Below are 22311 nucleotides of genomic sequence, written 5' to 3'. Positions count from 1 at the left end.
AAAAATGTACGAACATCAGTGACAGCACTCAAATGCAAAACGCAAGAAAGATGTGTTCATCAGCTGAACACAAAATGAATTGAAGACACGTAGAAAATATCCATCGCACATTATTTTGTCTTCCAGCCATAATGAGAATGAATAATTGTTGCCGATCCACATGCCCATTTCAACCCTGTCTTCTAAATTAAATTTCAATAAGAAACAAAACCAAGGCATTTCACACGGGGTAGTCACGTGCACAAACGCAACGTCGCCACTAACTGAAACAAGGACGTCATGCTTGTCCTAGCGGCGGTTCGAGGCTCTTCAGCGAGGGTCATAGATTACGTTAATTTTTAACACGATATCAGCCTGACTGGAGAACTCTTATTGGTCGAGAGGGCAGTAACGGAGAAAAACAGTTTTACTAAAGAGGTGGTGAAACGGAATCGAACCACTATCCTTGGGGTCGGGGGCCTGGCATGCTATCTCTACACTACTGAGGAACGCTCATCCGTGGGATGAATTTATGCTTTGCACGAGCGCCTTGACCTGCACTAGTATAGGCGAACCCTATATCAGAACACTTAATTAGGGTCACTAATTAGCATCACTAAAGAATTTGGACGCTGTTGTGTAGTAAACCAGTTGTAATGGCAACAAGCATGTCTCTAGCTGTGAAAAAGTGTGCCATGGGACCCCCAAGCTGCCCTGAGGACCCTTTAACTCTACCGCGTCATGCTTTTAAGGTGAACTTTTTTTTTATCGAATCCGAAGTTTTTTATCGCATCCAAGCTAACGAAACATGGGGATCTATATGTTCCTTGCAGGAACTGTGAAAATGACGAAGTGCTCATTCTCCTGGAACCACGAATCGAAAACCACGACCGAAGCCCAACTTCAGGACATAACACTAGACATTGAACCTGGCTCACTGGTGGGCATAGTCGGCTTTGTGGGCAGCGGAAAATCTTCGCTGCTCTCCGCCATACTCGGGGACATGGAACGTGTGAAAGGAGCGGCCACGTGCACCGTGAGTATGAGATACAAGGAGAAAACTCGTCGATGCTTCAACCTCTTGCAAGAAGAAGTGATTGAAATAGTAAAGCCGTGCTTCTGCCCTGCTGCTACAAGAGTGCATAGTCACGGACAGACGCCTATGAACTGCTTGTGCAGAACAGACGGCGATAATTCTATTCTAAGCCGCCTGCTGGAGGCCGCACCTCCTGGTCAAATGTTTAGGGGAATCCCAAAGGTTGCTTACAGCTACAGCTTTTTGACTACAGTTACAGCTGTAACTGCAGCTTTACCAGAAACTTCGATGTTAAAGAAATATTCTTCCTGGTCCTGTGTTAGAACCCAGGACCACCGCTCCAGCGGAACAGGCGCTTCTACCAACTGAAATAACCAGGACGGCAGGCTGATGGTAGGGTGGGAGCTGATTGATCAATAAGACCACACGTGTGGCGGTGAAAGTGAAACTTTGTTCTTTCACCTCAGCAAGAGTGACCCTCTGCCGGCGGACAGTAAGAGAACTATCGGCTTCGTTTACGGCGCACGCGTTACAGAGACTTTTGTCTCCGACTGTGCGTGAGCGGACCACATCCTTCAGAGTCCAGGCACCAATTCTTTATAATGCTCACTGCTCACAGCACTTTCGCAATGTAATATTTCCTGCTGAAGTAAAAATAAAGCGCTAATTATTTCATTTTACTTAAACGTCTAATTATTCTGCTCTATCACATGCTTTGTCGGGAAGCAGCGCGCAGAAAAAAGACGAAACACAAAGCACAGAACAGGACGGATCAAGATTGCTATGACGTGCATAATGTCCGCCTTGCTGTACAGAACATTTTTTCTGGCTGCACCAAATAATATTACACAGTTTTGAAAATAAACATCAGTAAACGTTAAAAAAGTCCCGTGTAAAGTTCACACTTATCATATCTATACAAGTATTAACATGGAAGACTGCTCAGATTCAGCGCTGCTATTTGTGAAAAAATACCATATGATATAACATGGGTGCGCCACATGAAGTTATGTCATCAAGAGGTTTACCTATTTTTTTTTCGGAAGCCCGAATTTGCGAACTTTTATTGATCCCCTTTCCTACACTGACGCTGGCGTGCAGCATGCTGCAGTCCATGCGAGATTATTTTGTGTATGCCATACTGGCCGGTTATAAAATATGCTATCTTATATCTCGGTTTCAACTTTGACTTTGGAATAACCACAATGACTATTGCTACAGACAGTCCTGTGTGCTGTTTTGGAAGTGAACAGATGAACAATATATTCGCTTCGCATTCCAGGGCCGGATAGCATTCATGCCTCAGCTTGCAAATGTACACAACATGACCATTCGAGACAACATACTCTTCGGCAAGCCCATGAACACGCCACTTTACCATCGCGTCATCTCTAGCTGTCAGCTGACGAGCGACTTGAACAAGCTGCAGTCTGGAGACATGACAGAGGCGGGCGAAAAGGTACTTACTACAGTCTTTCGCATGCACTAATCACGCGCTGTGTGTTTCCTCGCGGGTACCTCCTGCATAGTGACATCACTACATGCCTGCGGGATCTTTTTGTGCTCAATTTTCGAGTGTTGGTGAGAGCTGAAGCGGTCTTTTTTATAACCGTACAGCAGCAAATTACAGTTGTGTTCCATGTATCATTTCTAATTTCTGTTTACTTAGGCTTACCACGAATGCACGTGCATTCATGACAAGCAGAAATAAACAGGAATACGTGGTAGGCAACGCTGCCACGTTTCCTATTAGGGCCTCTGGGTAAAGAAGGTGGTGCTTGGAGCGTTCCCCAATACTTCCTTTTTTTATATGGGTTAAAAATCTACGAGTACTTACCTACTGCTTAAAAAGGTAATTCAGCTAAAAGCTTTCACGCGGGGATACTTCCCGCTGTTGGTCGGCTTTGCGAACTGAGTATTCTTCCGTTAGCGCTCGTTTACCAGCCAGCGGCTCCGTTGAGGGTCTGGGCAGGGTCAAAGGGCAGCTACTCCCGAATATATGCAGCTGTCATATGGCGAAGCTCTTCGCTGTGCTCGCTATGCGTGGTGGCTTCACGTGGCACCTCACGTATGGACGGTACCTCACCTCGCGTACGACCTTTGCCCACGATTTTCGCACAGGCGACCACGCCATACTTGGCTGCTGTATGCGGCTGACGCCACGGTCTCCTGTCTGCCGAGGCAGGCGATTCGCATGCCCCGCGCCACCTCCATTCTGAGCCGCGAATACGAAGCAGCTACTGACGAACGTCTTCACAATACGTACATTTGGTTGAAGGTCTTCAAGATAAATGCCTTCAGAGTGAAGGCGTTCATGTCAATTGCATCTTGGTCAAAAACCTTTATGGCCTCTAGGCAAAAGGTCTTCATGGTAAAGGCCTTCAGTTGAAATGCCTTCAGCACGTAAGGACATTAAGTACCCATCGTAACAATTCCTACTGCACGATATTCCTCTCTTTGCCATGCTTAAACGTCTGGTAATTTTTTTAATGCAGCCTCAACTAAAGGCGCGAAGTGCTCATGATTGCGCCGCCGGCTTATACGTATTACTGCGCGGACTGAGAAGGTTGCACTTCTGTGAAGGCGCTTTAATTCTAGGTCGTTATTAAAAGCGAATTAAAAGCTGTCACGTTCAAGAGGCTTCAAGGGCATCAACTTCTATTAGGCTGTGCACTCACTACAATGAGTAGCCAAGATGCTCAGTAGCCAAAGCGTTTTAGAAGTAGCATTAAGAGCTTGCTTATAAGAATTTTAAAATATGGGTCGCAATCGCTGAAAAGAAAGTTCAAGTACTTGTTTAGGCGCAAACACGCTGTGGTTCAAGCCTCACTCTTGGCTTGGCTTGGCGCAGGGTAGCAACCTGAGCGGCGGCCAGAAGCAGCGCATCTCCATCGCCCGGGCCGTGTACAGCCAAAGCGATGTATACCTTCTGGACGACCCCCTCAGCGCCCTCGACCCCGTGGTTGCCGCCCGCCTATTCAAAGAGGTTATCGGGAACGATGGACTGCTCAAGAACAAGGCGAGTTCAGTCAGATGTGCCTTCCGACGTCAATCAGCCAGGTCGCAGATTAGCGCCGCAAGTTTGGTGTTTTATTTCACATGTCTACGGGTCGCTAAGGTGGAGAAATTGCAGGAATAATCATCGCAAGGCTAATGTCCCCAGTAGCTATACAACCTGAACATGCAGGTAACTTTATATTCGTTTGGCGTTGTGCCAATACCATTCGATGAAGAAAACTGGAATGGCATAGCATTCTGTGAAAGCATGCAACAAAACAGGTAGCAAGCGAACATTTTTTGTTCTTATTTAGCGAACAATAAACAGTCCGCGTGGAGATATCAGAAAATGCTAAAGGCTGCGCCCAAAATTTCAATGTACTCTCGTTTCAAGTTTTCCTCGTGGCCGAACGCAAACAAATAATCATTAATGTCGCTCGGGCGGTGGAGCGGACTGCCAGGGCCAGACACTTGCATCCACCCTCGATTTTAAAGTGCACTTTTACGCACCTTACAGCTTCGTCTAGCGGTGCGACTACCGCAGTACCTCGTTTTTGCGTGCCATTGCTTCATTTGCAGTTTTGCCTTTCGCTTCACAATCTGTATTTTTTTTTACGCCATTTCACACCTTATGATTTCGCGTATCAATTCGGATCCCACAATACTTCTCTACACCAATCCAAACGATAAAGTTCCGCTATCGGCACCGCTGCCACCATAGATATATCTTTTACGGTATTCTACATATTTCAGTTTCGCCTATAGGTGCGGCTGCTAGAGGCGCAATAAATTTTGTGTGCTTAAACGCTCTACTAGATTCAAACTGTACAGTCAGTTATTGCACTCCTTACCTCTTCCTCTGACGGATATATGAGAAAAATGAACAGTTTCAAACGAACCCTTATTTTTTTGCCTGCATATGCTATGCACAGACAAATGGGCGTTTTTCAAGTAGGCGATAGGAATAATTTGAAGCACCTGAGATTCGCAAGTTGACCCGGTGTGTTTTATTTTCCGTTCTTATAATACACGCCGTGACTTGCTCACACGGCCTTCTTCAGAACTATTCTAAACGTATGTGCCATGTAAACGGTTAAATGCTAATCAAGGTGCATTTTACTTCATTCCTGTAATTTTGACTGCCATCCACTGATTTTGTAATTTCTTTTATTTTTTTTTCAGACGCGAATCATGGTCTGCAATCAAGCGAATTATCTATGCCACATGGACAAGCTTGTGCTGGTGCACGATAGACGGATCCAGACTTATAAAAATTTTGTCGATCTGATTCAAGACCCGCAGGCCCCAAAGAATTTAAGTGATTGTCTACAGCACAATCCGTCTGAAGATAGCTCCAGTGTGCGGTGAGCTGGCCCAAAACTCCAGTGCAAGTTCGGTACTGTACGTTTTCCATGCTTTCAGGAAGTTTCTGCGTGTTAACCTAAGAAAACATTGCTGGTGGTATAGCTCTGGTTAACTCTGGTCGAAAGCGAAAAGCTACATCTCCCGGAATACATTTGTCGTCGAATGACTGGCGGTTTTCATAGATAGCCATACTGTCACACACAGAGTAGTAGGCATTTTTTATTTGCGTAATATTTGCTGTCTTTGAAATGGCATTAAAGGCGCTCACACAAGGCAGTATATATTTAATATAGCTTTGGTGATATTTACAACTGTATTATTACACGTTGTATGCGGCGATATGAAACCAAATCGGTTTCCAAACGATGCGCAAACCTTGCAGATAATTTCAGAAAGAGAAATTGAAATTTTTTTTTTTTGCAGAAAGAAAACGGAGCAATGTTAGAGAGGCGTCATTTCTTTTTCTTAAAACAAACTTTCATGTTCCTCCGCTGGCGGCGCGATTCGCGTGTTCACAGAGACATGTTAGACAGGCGTAATAGTTGTTTCCTTAAAGACCAATTTTCATTTCATATTCCTTCTCTTACGGGCGTGGTTCGGGTGTCCACCGAGATGTGTGAGACAGGCGTCATTTGCTTTTTTTTTACCTCTAGCTACATTCAAGGTCAATCTTGCGGCCCCGATGATGGCTCGAAATCTGGCATAGTGAAGCTTTGCGCTTCAAAACACGAGAAATATATGTTTGGGTTGGTTTATGCGGGTTTAAGGTCCCAAAGCGACGGAGGCTATGAGGGATGCCGTAGTGAAGGGCTTCGGAAATTTCGACCACCTGGGGTTTTTTAACGGGCAATGACATGACACAGTACACGGGCCACAAAGATTTCGTCCCCAACGAAATTAGAAGGATGAGGCCGGGACCGAACCCGCGTCTTTAGGGTCAGCAGCCGAGCGCCATAACCACTGCGCCAGAGTGGCGAGTAAGAAATAAATATAAACCTGGAAAGAAAATTGGCTATAAAGGGCGCTAAACACCAACTGAAAGAAAAATGAATCATGTGGCAATTTTTATTGATTGATTTGAGTCCCTCTTGCTTCGAAGCAACTGAAAAAAAAAATTCAGTGCCGTTTCAAACTTGGTTGGCAACTCTAAAAGCTCCTTCTTGTTCAAATACGCTGCGGTCAGTTTGAATGCGAACAATGAATTATTGATCGTAGAAGTGCGTCCGCGCACGTAAAATGTATCAGCGGAGTGATCTTTTCCAAGTATCATTATGCACTCTTTACCAATCCATCAATTAAAACTTTTTGTGTTTACTTATCGACTTGACCCATACAGGCAGTATCAGTTACACCTAAGCTTGCAAATATTGGCGAGAATACTGTACACATAATATTGCACACCAAGCCCAATTGAAACTTCGCTTACTTATTCGCCTCTCTGACACTAAGGAAACAAAATTCTAGTATATCTTCACTAGCTCTTCGTTTGTTATATGGCTCACATGTAATGCAGGAGCAGGAAAAGACACTGGACACAGTACTTTAGTAGTACGTGAACAGAAGAGCACTTTAGAAACTGGTTTCGCGTTAGACATTCCACTTTAAATTATAGAAATGAGAACTCAACCAAGAAAGTGGTCTTCACCAAGCGCTGTGAAAAGGCACTTTTCTCGCCGACGGCTATTGCATTCCCGCAACTACCCTGCCTCATTCTCAACATTTCGCATTACTCGCATTTCATTCCCTAGTCCAGCGTATGACCTATAAGGAATTTTTCTCAGCACTGTCTCTCTGTAGGTCTCGACGGATAAATCCACCGGGCTTTGGGGCTAACGACACCGCTGGCACGCAAAGGTGTTATGCCCTTGTCAACCACGCTTATCAAACGCGTTGTCACGCAGGTTGTATTTTTTCCAAGGCATGACGAAGTCACCAAAGTTTGCAACGGGGCAAACCTGCGGTCTCAGAGTGAGAGTGAGCCTACAGAATTTACCGTTGTTAAAAGCAGCTTCCATAGATGGCGCCAGCTGAACCAGCGACGCATAGCCTCGGCAGACATGGAGGCAGAGCAACCGCACGCTATGTGGCCAGCGCTCCGGCGCTCGGCCGCTGTTCTGTCCCTCGCCCTCAATTAAACATAATTATTACTACCACTTACGTTACACAGCAGCGCCTCTCAGCTGGTGCGCAGTATACTCCACATTCCTCCTATCCCAGTCTGTATAGCCTGGACTAATATTAAAATCTTATTCCATCGTCATCTTTCCAATCAGCCCTGTCCTTTGCCGGCTGCGTCCAGCGTAAGCCGCAATCTTCTTAATCTCACCCGCCGACCTAACTTTCTGCCGCACCCTGCTAGGCTTCCCTTCTCTTGTAATCCAGTCTGTCAAGCTTAAGGACCATTGGTTAATTTACCTTCAAATTACATGCCCTGTCCAAGCCCATTTCTTACTCTTGATTTCGACTAGGATTATTAACACAGGTTAATAAACCTGTGTTTGTTCCCTGATCCACTCTACCCTCTTCCTCACTCTTTATGTTACACCTACCATTTTACTTTCCATAGCTTGCTGCGTTGCCCTTAACTCAAGTTGAACACTTTTCGTTAGCCTCCATGTTTCTGCTCAATAAGTAAGTACCAGTAAGATACCTTACTTATCTCCTCACTACTCATCCTCAAGTAATAGAAGTCCTGAGTTCATTGAGGCGCGATATAGCCGTATGTGGCTAAAATTTAATTCCGCTTCTCTGAGGTTGCTGTCATCTTATGTTGATGCGTCTAGCTAGAATTAGAGAGTACGTACCAGATGTAGAGCAAGGAACTGTCTTTATATAGGGTTGCTGAGGATGAAGGTATTTGTTGTGCACTGTACTCAACCTTTCAAATATTTGTGGTGAGGCACGCAGAGCTGGAGGTTCCACGCCACTTTGCGCCTTCTTACTGCGCTGCTATCTGCTCTTTTTATTATCAACTATTCACAACCGCTCGATAACCATGATATGTTTGGCAAATACAGCGAACTGTCGCGGCCTCGTTCATAATGTGATGCATCTTTGTTGATGCTTCTCTTTAAAACTTCACATAGGCCCTCAGATACATTTGCCTGAAACATTTATTTGCACCCTCTTGTATGAATACATTTTGGCTGATTCTCGTCCAACAGAGGCAGAAAAGAAACACTGGCGACCATTGTTAGAGAAACGCTGCATCTCAAAATCTTTTGTGGTCGACTAACGTGCTTAACGCTCTTTTCCACCACACCCCCTAATGACCTTAAACAAGTGTTTGGTGCTTTTGGGATTTATATATCATAAAAGCCATTTTTCACATATGGTGACGGTGCTATGGAACCGCAATCTAATATTTCGCATAATATAGCGATGTACAGACATTGTATAGTACATAAGAAATATATATAACTCACGTGCTCCTGTGTAAAAATAATTCATAGCCGTTCACTAAAACCAGAAAGCACGTTTCCGTAGCGCAACGACTGAGCTACACAACTCGTCGCCTGTGCAGACCGCTCGTGACACACACGAGAACACGATTGTCCTAATGGTATTTCAGAAGCGTTTGGCAGCTAGCATTGTTGCATGAATCCTTAACCTCGTCCCCTTGTTTTTCCATTTTAATTTTTACAGCATGCGCGATAATCTGGAAGACAATGATACAGTTGGCAGAGTGACGGTGGACGAAATTGGAGAGTCTAAAAAGGTAAGCGGCACGCACCAAATGTGGAACTGAACATACACAGCAAACAATAGTCAACAATGGTGACTAAACTGAAGTGATGGCCATTGACAGGCGCCTGATTTTTGTCTATCGAAGGAAATCTACTCCGGATCGTTTGGATGTTTGAAGTCAGTGTGACTGAGTAGGGCTTAAATACCAATATTGACGAGACACCATGGCGTTCGGTAATTCTGTCAAGCCAGATAAAATTATCAGAAAATCGTACCTTTCATTTAGGATTTGCAATCATTATTTTTTCTTACAGAATGTGTTGTATAAATATTAGAGCCCTTTATCACACAGAGTATCTAACTGCCGTTCCCGAAGTACCAGGGGCACGACTGCGCAACTTTTATTGGAGGCAACCACGGTAACGGGACTCACTTCTTATCGAGATACCTTTTAGTGCCATTAGCTTTTTCCTTCAGACGACTAAAACCTTGCACTTGTTTTCGGCTAAGTCGCTGAATTTTCCCCCGAAACCTCTCGATTAGAAAGAGTTGTAACCTACTCTCGGATGGAATATACTACAGACAGGGCGTCTCACCTAAGATATTACAAAATTTTAAAGCAGGATATCTGAGTTAGACAAGCGCTTTTTCGGAATAGCATTGTCAGCGGTGAAGTACATCATGGCTAAGGTTTGCTAACTAGCAAGCTGGTTAGCTAATATTGAATAGTTACCTTTTTAACTATTACTTTTAGTCTCCTTAATTATTGAGAGCCGTGTAGTTCGCAGTAAGTAATATCCATATCGATTTCTATAATTTTAAAAACGCGGTTACCGTCGGCGCTGTGCCCCAACAAATCTTGGCTGTTTCGATTAGTTACGTGCGCCGGAGAGGTTGCTTTGCCTGCAAGCTTCACGAAAGCGCATATATTTTGGCGCGATGTAGGAAGAATTTGTTGGGCCCCACCGCCGAGGGTAACCGCGTTTTCGAAATTCTAAAAACTGTTATGGATATTCCTACGGCGGGCTACACGCCTCTCAATAATAAAGCAGCTTTGCAGCAATAGTTACAAAGTTAACTATTCAGTATTAGTTAACCAGCCTGCTGTTAGCCCGTCTTCGTTGTATTCCGAGGCAGTATCTCGCTGACAATTCTAGGCCAACAAAATGAGCTCTTCTAACTCGAAAAGACTATTTTTGAAAATTGTGTAAAGCCTTGGGCGAACCTCCCTCTCTATCCATCACCTGAACGTGTCGTGTGAATGCATCACGTGAAAAAGGCGCCGGTGCCTAGCGTTGCGTGGAGGCGTGTCAGCGACTGACCCTAAGATTTTCAGAATGAAATAGGCTTGGGCAGGTTGGTTTTCAGCCTGAGGCTATGATTTTCATGCTAAGATTTTCACTTCAACGAAGATTCGCTGGCCCACATGGTGAAGAGAGAAATTTTTCGAGAGTGTCTTATCTAATCGTTATACTCGCATGCTTTAATTATCGCAGCATACACTCATTTCAAAAACTGAATTCAGAATGAGGATATGCGTTCCGAAAGCCGCGGTTGGATTCGCCTGACTTCAAGGCTTCTACTCCCAAAGCTCCCCTTTAGAAATGAAATGGAGTGAAGGAAGAAGACAGTGTGTTTCTGCTAAGGTGGCTGCACATCGCTCTTCAGAAAAACTTCGCCATCCACGTAAATACGCGCCCTATTTGAAGAGAAGTGCATTCTCGCCTTCTGAAGAAGCTCCAGACGCACTCTCACTGTCTGAGGCCTCCTGGGAACCATGCATGATTGCAGCTGAGCTGGGCACTGACGCTAGGCTTAGTGCCTCCGCTGCCACACTGGCGGAGGTAGCTCGATTTGCCGGCGTCTCTCGTGGCAGCGCCTGCCACGCAGTCGACACCTGATCCGCGGTGCCAGGTCCAGCTTTGTACTCCCGGTTCATCGGCAGATGCACCCCTCCTGCCATACCGAAATGCCGAACTGCTCGTAAGTGATCCGCACCCAGGGCCAATCGACATCAACTCTACACTTCCGGATGGACCTCAAACTGCACGGCGTGATGAACCGGGCATTCCAATGAACTTATCGGCACCTCTACTTGTGCAAAAGTGCCCTCGTGCAACTCACAAGCGTCCCTCAAACGACAGCCAACTGATTCCATCTTTGGCAAGTGATGGCTCCCGAGGTAAGCGCACTTGTCTTACGATCGAGAACTCGGTGGAGCCTACACCCCAATCGTCTTCTTACAAAGTGACCATTAAATCACTGGCTAACAAAAGCCTCACGGATATACCAAACAAGATTTTAGAAGATAACTTGGACGCGTGCCTCGGCACCAAAGGTTTTCGGAGCTTCACAGCCAGGACAAAGTCCAACATCATTGCAGTGTGACTTCAGACTCTGACTGCCGTAGAACGGCTGCAAACGCTCGCCAGTATTTCACTAACAAGCGAAATCTCATTGACAGCACAAGTGTATTTAGTTGAAGGCTCCGACTTGCAGCGCTGCGTCGTCTACAACGTCTATATCACCAAGGATCAAACTGAACTCTAGCGTAAGCTGTACTGTCCCATGCACCGTGTCATCCAGGCCAGAAGCATGGGAAAGGGGCGCTCTTGTATAGTCACCGTGCAAGGCCCTCTGACACTACCAGCCCGTCTGTACAATTATGGCTGTATTTTACGGCCTCGGCCATATAAACCGAGTGCGGTATATTCCTATAACTGCTTCCGTACTGGGCATATGCGCAAATCCTGCCCCTTCACTGTTGTCGGTGAAGGTACATCGGAACGGAAAGTGGCTTATCGATGCGGCCTTTGTAAATCCGACGACCACGAGATAACATCTCCAAGCTGTCTGACAAAACGAAAGGCAACACAAAAGGCTCGTCGTCGCATGACTAAGCATTGACCAATACGACATCCAATCGGTTCGCAGCTGTCCAGTGGGATTACGACGAGTGGCCGGAGCTTACTGAGCACACTTCGCGTGATCCTTCAGCTCAACAGCCTTCTAACGATACTGTGCGAAAAGAACGCTTCTGAAAACAGCCAACAAAGCAGCGCAGTGTGGCTGAACTCCCGCAGGACGATATGGCCACAGTCTACGAACAAATCGCACGTCTTTTAGCGGAGGTCACCAAGCTCCGGCAACACCGTGAACTGCTCGCTCGACGTAGACGGGCAGCGGAATCATTCGCCACATTTACCGATTGCGCAGCAACATCGCCTTCCTGCCGCCCACCAATGTCATTTCCTGCCGCCTCTTCCCAGATTACCGCAATGCCACTGGACAAATCAGCGACTTCTTTGCTGGGGTTTATGGTCAACCAGTTGTCCAACCTGACGTCCGTGATACTACAGCGCTTGGGCTAGTAACTAGAAATGGCAAGTTCCAGTCGTGCTGGTGTGCTGCAGTGGAACTGCAGAGGCATATCCACGAAGGTGGGAGAGCTCAAGACGCGACTACGAATTCACAAGCTCCAGGTTTGGGCCATGTTGCTACAGGAAACAAACGCCTTGCCATCGATTCCAGGCTTCAGTGCCTACATGTCTTCTTGAATCATAGACCGCGGTGTAAAAACTGCTGCTCCCTCGGGAAAGGAGGCGCTGTATGCGCACTCACGCTTTCCGCATGTACGCCTTGCTCTCGAAAACTGGTGCCCGTCGTATCGAGAGGTAGTGGCAGTGGCTGCGAAATTTAAGAAGGGGAACCGTTGTGGTTAGACCAGCCGGTGGCGTTTCCTCCCGTATTAATCTTTGCTAGTTAATAAGTGTCCGTCGGCAGTTTCCCGGGTGCCCGATTTCAGTAGGAGACGACTTTAACGCCTCCGACCTGGATTGGGGGTACCCCACTTCGAGCCTCCGTGGCAGGCGTGTGCGGGACGCCTTCACGGATGCCCAGTTTGTGCTGCTCAACCATCCTGGGACACCAATACGGCTAGTGCGTCAAACTCGCAGTGCTTTCTATGCTCCAGACTTGACGTGGTGGTCGGGTCCGGGTGCTCCCTCCTGGCACATGGAGCCAGACTTCTGGGGAAGTGATCATCACCCTATCATCATCGGTCTTCACACCTCACATTTTTGACCTTTACGCTACAAATGTTCTGTGAACAACTGAGACAGTTTTCGCCCCTGTCTGGACAATCTCTCTTCAGATTCTTCGCCAATCCTTCTTGAGCGCATACAACCAGCGCTCAGCAGGTTTACAACTACCACCTGGACTGATGTTGGTCGACTGGCACCAGACCTCGGCCTTCTTAACTTGTGGGCGGCACACCGTCAAGTCGAGCTGGCTGCTACGCGAGACCCTACTTCGTCGCAGGCACGTACGCGATTGCACTATCTTACAGCTAAGGCACGTAAATATAAACGCGACCTCTCTCTACGGCAGTGGCATGCGTGGTGCGAACAATTTTCTGCAAAATACTGGAATGGCTCTCTCTGGCGAACATTCCGTACAATGGAACGCGGTCGCCGTTCGACTGACGCATCAGCAACCGCATGCTTTGCGGCTGACTTGTCGCCAGATGATTTCGCCAAAGAAGCAGCGCGAAAGTTCTTTCCCAAAATACGATGCTGGGCCTTCTTCAGCCATTAGTTTAAATATGGCAAGCATACCAGCATACCAGAAGAGCCTTATGTTAAAGTACTGGAAGATATATATATAGAAACTGCACAGCTACTATAGTCCTCCATAAAGTCAGCAATAAAATTCCAATAAGGAAGGGCGTCAGGCAAGGAGACACGATCTCGCCAATACTGTTCTCCGCATGTTTACAGGAGGTATTTCGAGGCTTGAATCCGGAACAGCTGGGAATAAGAATAAATGGAGAATACCTAAATAATCTGCGATTTGCTGATGACATTGCCTTGCTCAGTCACTCAGGAGGTGAACTGCAAATAATGATCAATGAGTTAGACAGGCAGAGAGATCGATGGGTCTAAAAATTAACATGCAGAAAACCAAGGTAATGTTCAACAGCCTAGCAAGGGAACAACAGTTCACAATTGGCAGCGAGAGCCTAGAAGTTGTGACGGAATACGTCTACTTAGGGCAGGTAGTGACAGCTGATCCTGATCATTAGAGGGAGGTAACTAGAAGGATAAGAATGGGGTGGAGCGCATATGGCAAATTCTCGCAGATCATGAGTGGCAGTTTACCAATTTCCCTCAAGAGGAAAGTGTACAACAGCTTAATCTTACCGGTACTCACCTACGGGGCAGAAACATGGAGGCTAACGAAAAAAGTTCAGCTTAAGTTAAGGACAACGCAGCGAGCCATGGAAAGAAAAACGATAGGTGTAACGTTAAAAGACCGGAAGCTGGCAGAGTGGGTGAGGGAACAAACACAGGTTAATGACACCCTAGTCGAAATCAAGAGAAAGAAATGGGCTTGGGCAGGGCATGTAATGCGAAGGCAAGATAACCGCTGGTCCTTAAGGGTAACAGAGTGGATTCCAAGAGAAAGTAAGCGTAGCAGGGGTCGGCAGAAGGTTAGGTGGGCGGATGAGATTAAGAAGTTTGAAGGCAAAGGGTGGATGCAGCTGGCAAATGATAGGGTTAATTGGAGAGACATGGGAGAGGCCTTTGCCCTGCAGTGGGTGTAGTAAGGCTGATGATGATGATGATGATTATGATGATGATGATGACCAGCGCATGTATATCAAATGCCGCCTGATGTCGACGCAGATAGAATTGCGTGTCCATTCTCTATGCCTGAGTTGCTGGCTGCAATAGATGATGCTAAACGGAAAACAGCGCCCGGCCCGCACAATATTCAGTACGAGGTGTGCAAGAACCTGGGTAGCGCTGCACTCCTTCAACTACTACACACCATAAACAAAGTATGGATTGATGGCGTCGTGCCCGAGAGCTGAAAATCCGCTGTCGTGATTCCTATCCCGAAAACATGAAACCTCCGACGGACCTTGGAAACTTACGACCTATCTCCTTAAATCCTACGCTGTGCAAGCTGGCGGAGAAAATGCTAGCCACACGATTGTCATGGTGGCTAAAGCAGCACGGTTTTTATCACCCAGCGCAAATCGGCTTCCGTCGATATATTGGTACAGGGAACGGGTTAGCTGTGTTGGCATCTGCAGTTTGTCATCTACCCGCTGCCGCAATGTGCGTACCTTTTTAGCAAAGGACGTTGAAAAAGCATATTACAACATTAGTCATGCAGCCATTCTGAATTCTATTGACATGCGTCATCTCCCTCTGAGAGTGCGTAGTTTTGTGGAATCATTTTTGGAAGGCAGAAAATTTTCGATACGCCTCAGCGGCGAAGCGGTCGGATCATTTGTTCCTCTTTGCGGCGTGCCCCAGAGTTCAGTATTGTCGCCGACGTTATTTAATATTGCTTTCATCCCGATGGCTTGGCGCTTACATGACATCCGTGACATAAAATTTCTTCAGTACGCTGATGACATCACGGTGTGGGGTACTCACCAAGATCTCCGTACTCAGGACGCTACCCTTCAATCTGCCTTGGATGTTACCTCTAATTGCGTATCATCCATCGGACTTCAGCTATCCGTACATAAAACAACATACACGTCGGTCGCCAACCGCTGGGGACACCGTAAACTTGCTGCAAGTCCAATCCGCCTTGGACTATCAGGCACCATAATACAGGAAAGTCCGAGTGTAAAAATCCTTGGCTTAATGATTCACCAATCAAGATCAACGCCTGCATGGCTTTCTCAAGCAAAAAAGCAAGCTATTCAGACTTTGGGTTTGATTAGAATTGCTCCTAAAACAAGTGGCGCAGGCTCGTTCGTTGCACAGCAATTGGTGAGGGCAGTTCTGCAGCCACGTATTGTTTATCAAGCCCAGTTTCAACATCTTACAAGAGCCCAATGGTATCGCCTTGAAGCCGTGAACCGAGAGGCGATGAGGACCATTACGTGCCTTCCACGCATCACGCCGGTCATAGCTTTACAAGAGAATGCGCAGCTTAATACCATTGATGAGCTGGTGCAGCAGTGCCGTGATGCACGCAGCCTTAAAGGCCAGTCTATCGCACTCCGCACATGCACTGAGGACTTATGCAACGTCACATTCCATTCTTCAGCCGCCAACGCCAGTTCTTCCCCCATGGAAGTTTGTGCAGCTCATTGACAACAAGCCAACAGATAATAGCCGGCCAACATCTGCTCATTCGGCATCATTGCTTCGCCAGAAATTTGAGGAACAAGATGCTTGCCTGCCTGAAGGATCCATTGTTGTCTACGTAGACGCAAGCATACAAGACTGCAAAGCAACAACAGCTATCTACTGCCCGTACAGACCTGCCCTGAATCAAACATCTTGGTTTCAGCTTACGGAACCCCCTTCGTCCTTTTCTGCTGAGCTCGTTGCAGTTCAAGGAGCACTCTGCTCCGTGGCAGCCATAACTATGTTCCATGCGGCCCGCGTTGTCATCCGCACTGACGCTCTTCAAGTTGTCCGGTTCCTACAACGTGTTAGCCGCTGTCCAACGATATGTCAGGTCATCCACCGGCTCGCGGCATGCATCCCGCAGCCAGTACGTATTGAGTGGGTCCCACGGGATCTGCTGACCTATCAAAGCCAGGCAGATTTAGTGACCCGCCTTGCGAATCCCGACTCATCCCTGCCTCGGCTTCTTCATTTGGACAACTTTACCCTTCTTTTATCAAGAAAGGAACTCTTCCAACGCCGCACACGTGCTCTCATTCCTCCGTGTGCGGTAACTCTCCCCTGCGGTCTTACCCGTGCAGAGGAGGTTGCGCTTAGGAGGATCCGGGTCGGGGTTGCCCTCACACCTGCCGTCACTCGGAAGTGGCCTCAGTACCGAGATTTGTTTCCTCAGCCAGGGTAAACACGAGGACATTGAAGCCGACATTCATCACTGGGGGACTGTCCAGCTCTCAAGCCTACAAGGATCCGGCACCTGAAGGTAGAAGGTAGCGGGAATTATGTTTAGACCGAACCGGAGCGAGGGCGAGGCTGCTATCTGGTGAGGTGTCGATGGTGTTCTGCTGGTTCACAGTAGCGCCTCCGAAAGGTATGGTACTGCTTTTTCTGCGGAGTGTACCATGCACTGTTTCGTACTGTATCAAATTATGCCTGAGTGGGCTGTTATGCGTGATGCTTGGCGCAGTTGACTTGTTGTTTGCCCAAGCAGCGCTTTTCACGCGTGCTGCTGCATTCGTCTTTCTCGTCAGTCATTTCTCTCGCGCTGTGTAGCTGAAACGTGGCCGTGCTAATTGAGTTAAATTAAAAGCACGTCTGGAAGGTAAATGGCACACTAAAGCGAAAAACATCACCTGCCATCGGTAGGAAGAGACATTGCCCTCCACCAACTCGAAACTGAAACTGGCAGCTGTACAACGAGTAGCTCTTCGAGCGTCAGGATTTCCGCGCCATCGTTCACCTTTCCTTTGCTACACGAAAATTCGGATTCAAGATGACCTAGACTAATCGTCATTCCGCTACTTCTCCTAATTACGCTCGGAAGACAAGAACCAAATAAGAACATGGTGTTTAATGAACGTACTGCTTTGCCACGGCAGGGTGAGAACTGCACGCCGGTTTTCTTCGGTTTCTCTGAAAAACAGGGTTCCCCAAACAATGCTCACATATCTCGCATTGAGCTTGCTTATTGATTTGGTACTAAAGGTAAGGCTACACGAAAACAATGCGAACAACTGACGACTGAAGGGCGAGAGCCGCGACTTTTTGGATTGAAATGCACAGCAGACACCGAACTTCCGGGACATGCCACCCAACTTCCGGCGGCTTCACCTGCGCCCACTTCAGAAAGCGCGAATGCGGCATCCAACCACCTAGTGGAGATCAGTGAAGGTCATATATATCATTTTTCTTTCCATAGCTCGCTGCATTGCCCTTAACTTAAGCTGAACCCTTTTCCTTAGCCTCCACGTTTCTGCCCCATAGGTGAGTACCGGTAAGATACCGGTGTTGTACACTTTTTTCTTGAGGGATGTTGGTAAATTTCCATTGATGACCTGAGAGAGCGTGCCATATATGGCGCTCCATCCCATTCTTGTTCTTCAAGTTATTTCCCTCTTATGATCCCGATCAGCGTTCACTACCTGCCCTAAGTAGACGTTTCCCTTTATCAATCAATCAATCAATCAATCAATCAATCAATCAATCAATCAATCAATCAATCAATCAATCAATCAATCAATCAATCAATCAATCAGGCAGCATTATTTGCTCACTCAAGGTAAATTTGCACAACATATTTGCACCGATAACCTACATGGCTAGTGGCCGATCCAATACAAGACCAGACATTTGGGCAACCGCAATATGAACAAACTAAGATTTCAACAAAACACTAGCACAAAAATTTGAACAGCGGAGTCATCCGGTGTCCAATACAGTACAAAGCCAAAAATTTGGACAACCGCATGGCGAGAATGTAAACTAACATTTGAACAAAATATACATACTGAATGCAAGCACAATGAAAATAATGAAATCACATCCTTACTTGGTTGTGCAAGAAAAATAACTTCGAAGAGAGTTTAAAATTTTTCGCAACCTTGATTTCTAATTGCAGTGAATTCCAGACGTTCGTCCAATGAATTTAATTATTCTCCCGCCGTATTTATTTTTACTGCTGGGTAGATTAAATTTACCGTTAGCAGCATGTCTTATGCTGCGAACAGGAAAAATAAATAAGCTGAAATAGAGAGGAGAGTAAGTCATTAATTTGCTATTTACTAGAACGGAAACTTTATAGTTACGCAGAGCAAAAAATTTTAATACCAGAGTTTCTACGAACATTCTGTTGCTTGAACGGCTTTGGGAAGAAAAGGTTTTTACCCTTACTGCTCCTTTTTGTAAACGTTCCAGAGGTATGAGCTAAGTTCTAGCCAGCACCTCGCCACCAATGGTGAACTGCATTTCTTTGTCTTACTTATTGATCATCTTTCACAGTTCATCTCCTTACTGACTTAGCAAGGCAATGTCAACAATGAATCGCAGATTACTAAGGTATTCTCCATTAACTCTTATACCCAGCTGTTCCCAATCCAGGCCTCGGAGTATTTCCTGTAAAGCGGCGATGAATAGCATGGGTGAGATCATGCGTCTCTGCCTCACACCTTTTATTATTCGCATTTTACTGCTGACTTTATGGAGGACTACGGTAGCGGTGCAGTGCTTATTGATATCTTCCGATATTTTCACGCAAGTCTCTTCTACACCCTGTTTCCGCAATGCCTGCATGACTGCTGACGTTTCCACAGAGTCGAATGCTTTCTCGTAATCAATGAAGGCTATATATAGTGGTTGGTTATATTCTGCGCATATCACTATCACCTAATTGATAGTGTGAATATGATCTATTGTGAAATATCTTTTACGAAAGCCTGCCTGATCATTTTGTTTGTTAAAGTCTAAGATTGCCCTGACTCTATTAGCGATTACTTTAGGAAATACCTTGTAGGCAACGGACAGTAAGCTGGTCGGTTTGTCAATTTTCATGTCCTTGGCGTCTCCTTTATTATGAATTAAGACAATATTTGCGTCCTTCCAAGCCTCTGGCCCGCTCGAGGCCACAAGGCAGTGCGTATATGTGCGCGTGATGAGAAGAGAGATCGGTGGCACGGATTTTTTCTTACCGAGAGTTTTCCAGTCCTCATGCAGGGAATCTCGCACAAGGCGTTAAAGAAAGCGGACCGAGTTTTCTCACCCAGCTTCCTGCTTGGGTGGAAGAAAATAACGTGTATTTTGAGCAATGTGGCGTTGAAACGAAGTTCAGGCAGCGAGGAGCGCGTTTCCTACTTAATACCAGTCTGCGGCATTATTGTATGCGTTGAAAATATTTAGAGTGGTAGTTGAGCTCGTTGCTGGAATGTGCTTTAAAACCTGCAAAAGCGCTCGGCAGCTGTTGCTCTTCAATAACTGAAAAACGACTTTAAGCTTCTCCCTTGTCGTTCAACGTGGACTGGCGTGCGCGTGCGAAGTTACTGGAACATTCGTTGTCAGTGGCGCTGAATAAACGTGGTCTACGATGGACACAGCTACGGTTTCTCTCCTTCCGAGTTGACAAATAACTCCTGTGAAAGACTTTTGCGCCGGGATTCTGTCATTTATGAAATTTACAGGCAACAGCCGTCCCCTCCCAAAACCAAGCAAAAAACGGCATTCTTGTGATTTTTATTGTTTGAGAAAAATGCAGTTATAGCAGACACCAAAAAATAAGCAAACTAGCATTGAGCAACTCTTGTTTTCTCGACCCTACTTTGCCCGTGTCATCGATACAACTCCCGAAGTTTACTTCACCCAGCGATATTGAACCAAAAGTCGGTCACAAACCATGTATGTATGCGCGAGAGCGTGCTCAGGCCCCCAACGTTTAGCCAGGGCCCCGTCCAAGCTTGGCAAAACCGAGCAGCAACCTGTTTCCACCGATTCTGACCACCTCCTCCTCTTTTTTTCTGTCCGGGGCGCTTTCGATCTCTCCACATCCTAAGCTTCTAACCCTTCCTGTCCATCCTCCTTCAGGATACGCGAACGCTGCACTGCTTTGAACTTTCCTCCTCACCCTTTCACAGACACACGCGTTGCCACCCACGAACCTTATCACACGTTCTGATCGTCTGCGCCTCATTCGTATTCTTCATAGCGCTTTCACTTTTTCCACACTCTTCTCTTCGGACCGTTCCTCCTTATCCTCCTTGAGGCGGCGCAGACATTACTGAATGCAAGCAACGGGCTCCAACACCTACGCTCTCAAATGGTTTGGTTTGGTTTATGAGGGTGTAACGTCCCAAAGAGACTCGGGCTATGAGGGACGCCGTAGTGAAGGGCTCCGGAAATTTCCACCACCTGGTGTTCTTTAACGTGCACTGACATCGCACAGCACACGGGCCTCTAGAATTTCACCTCCGTCGAAATTCGACAACCGCGGCCGGGATCGAACCCTCGTCTTTCGAGTCAGTAGCCGAGCGCCATAAACACTGAACCACCGCGGCGGCCTACGCTCTCAAATGTTCGCCGGTAGAAAAGACACTACTTTATATGCATAAGCACATGAGTGTGTGCATGCATTTATGGGTTTATATCTGCATATTTAGCGACAGTAAAAATGAATGCGTTGTAGGCGCGGCATAAAGGTCAACATTACATACGGATGAATGAAATAATCAAGTGCGATCGGTAAACCAGACTTTGGCATTACATTGATCACTGCCTCTATATGTTTGTTAATTACATGATATTATTACGAAAAAAGAATAAAGGTATCAGTGGTCCTTTGACTGAGTTGTATTATCTTTGTTGTGCTTCTCTTAGACAGTGTTACGACGATTTTGCTGCTTTTGTTCATAATACTGACTAGGCCTCACACTGGAAGAGCACGATTGAACGAAGAATCTTTGGGTTTCTTACCGATGTGTATCAATTTCAAATTCCCGTAGGCATAGTTTTACAGCGTTCTGCAGCAAAGTACTTGTAACATTTAATGCCATGAAATAAAACTCGCACTTGAATGTGAGCACATTTCGGCATCTAAAATACAGCTATTTTCAAACAATGTTTATACAGAAAATGAAGTAGGGCATCTCATGGTGACCGTGACTCTCGCAGACCTCCTGGCAACTGCTGTGCGCTCTCCTGAGGCTGGGAGGGTGGCAAGGGCCGTTGGCTGTGGCCGCGTTCTGCGTGGCGGCGTGTGCCCTGGGCTGGGAGCAGGTTTGGATCAAGCAGTGGACGGACGCCGCGGTGACACCACAAGCTGCACACGCGTCGTGGGTGCAGGGGCTGCTGGGGCTCTGCGTTCTCGACGGTATGCGTTACCGCCGACACAGCACCTTCGATTTCTTCTGTTACGGGGAGGAGTTGGTGCCCGGCTGCACAAAAACCAATGAACAACACGAAGGCTGATACAAGCAGCAGACAGCTTCACTTCAGCACACGATAAGTACCTGTCAAGAGCTCGCGGGTAAGCGAGCGAGAGAGAAGCCCTTCAATAAAAACAGAGATTAGCCGGCGTTTAAAAATCGCTGGCATGCTACTCTGCGTGGAGAACGGAATTTGGGAGATAAAGACGGAAGGACAACGGTGCGGAAAAGGTAAAATAAAGAGAAAGACGAGAGAATAAAAAACGCGGCCCCCAATTACGCACTCAGGTGCATAGGCAAGTAATGATGATACGTGCGTAATTATGCAGTACATAGTCCGACAAATGGGCTGACAAAGTTCACTGCTTGAAGAATGTATGAGAATAACATGTAAGGTGAAATT

At 46.5% G+C, this 22311-nt stretch overlaps 1 protein-coding gene across 4 annotated transcripts in view; it reads left to right on the top strand.

Moving 5' to 3' along the window:
- Positions 1-22311, top strand: part of LOC144108879 (ATP-binding cassette sub-family C member 2-like) — a 143594-nt gene that overhangs the window by 87604 nt on the left and 33679 nt on the right. For all 4 annotated transcript variants that reach the window (XM_077642109.1, XM_077642111.1, XM_077642110.1 and 1 more), the window contains 6 exons: positions 813-1015; positions 2298-2474; positions 3867-4034; positions 5195-5376; positions 9023-9095; positions 21655-21853. In XM_077642109.1, the coding sequence (XP_077498235.1) occupies positions 813-1015; positions 2298-2474; positions 3867-4034; positions 5195-5376; positions 9023-9095; positions 21655-21853 (1002 nt within the window). The remainder of the gene's footprint in view (positions 1-812; positions 1016-2297; positions 2475-3866; positions 4035-5194; positions 5377-9022; positions 9096-21654; positions 21854-22311) is intronic.

Source organism: Amblyomma americanum, chromosome 10, assembly GCF_052857255.1.
Source record: "Amblyomma americanum isolate KBUSLIRL-KWMA chromosome 10, ASM5285725v1, whole genome shotgun sequence".
NCBI lineage: Eukaryota > Metazoa > Arthropoda > Arachnida > Ixodida > Ixodidae > Amblyomma > Amblyomma americanum.
The sequence above is the reverse complement of the archived record's forward strand: the minus strand, read 5'-3'. Positions and strand labels throughout refer to the sequence as shown.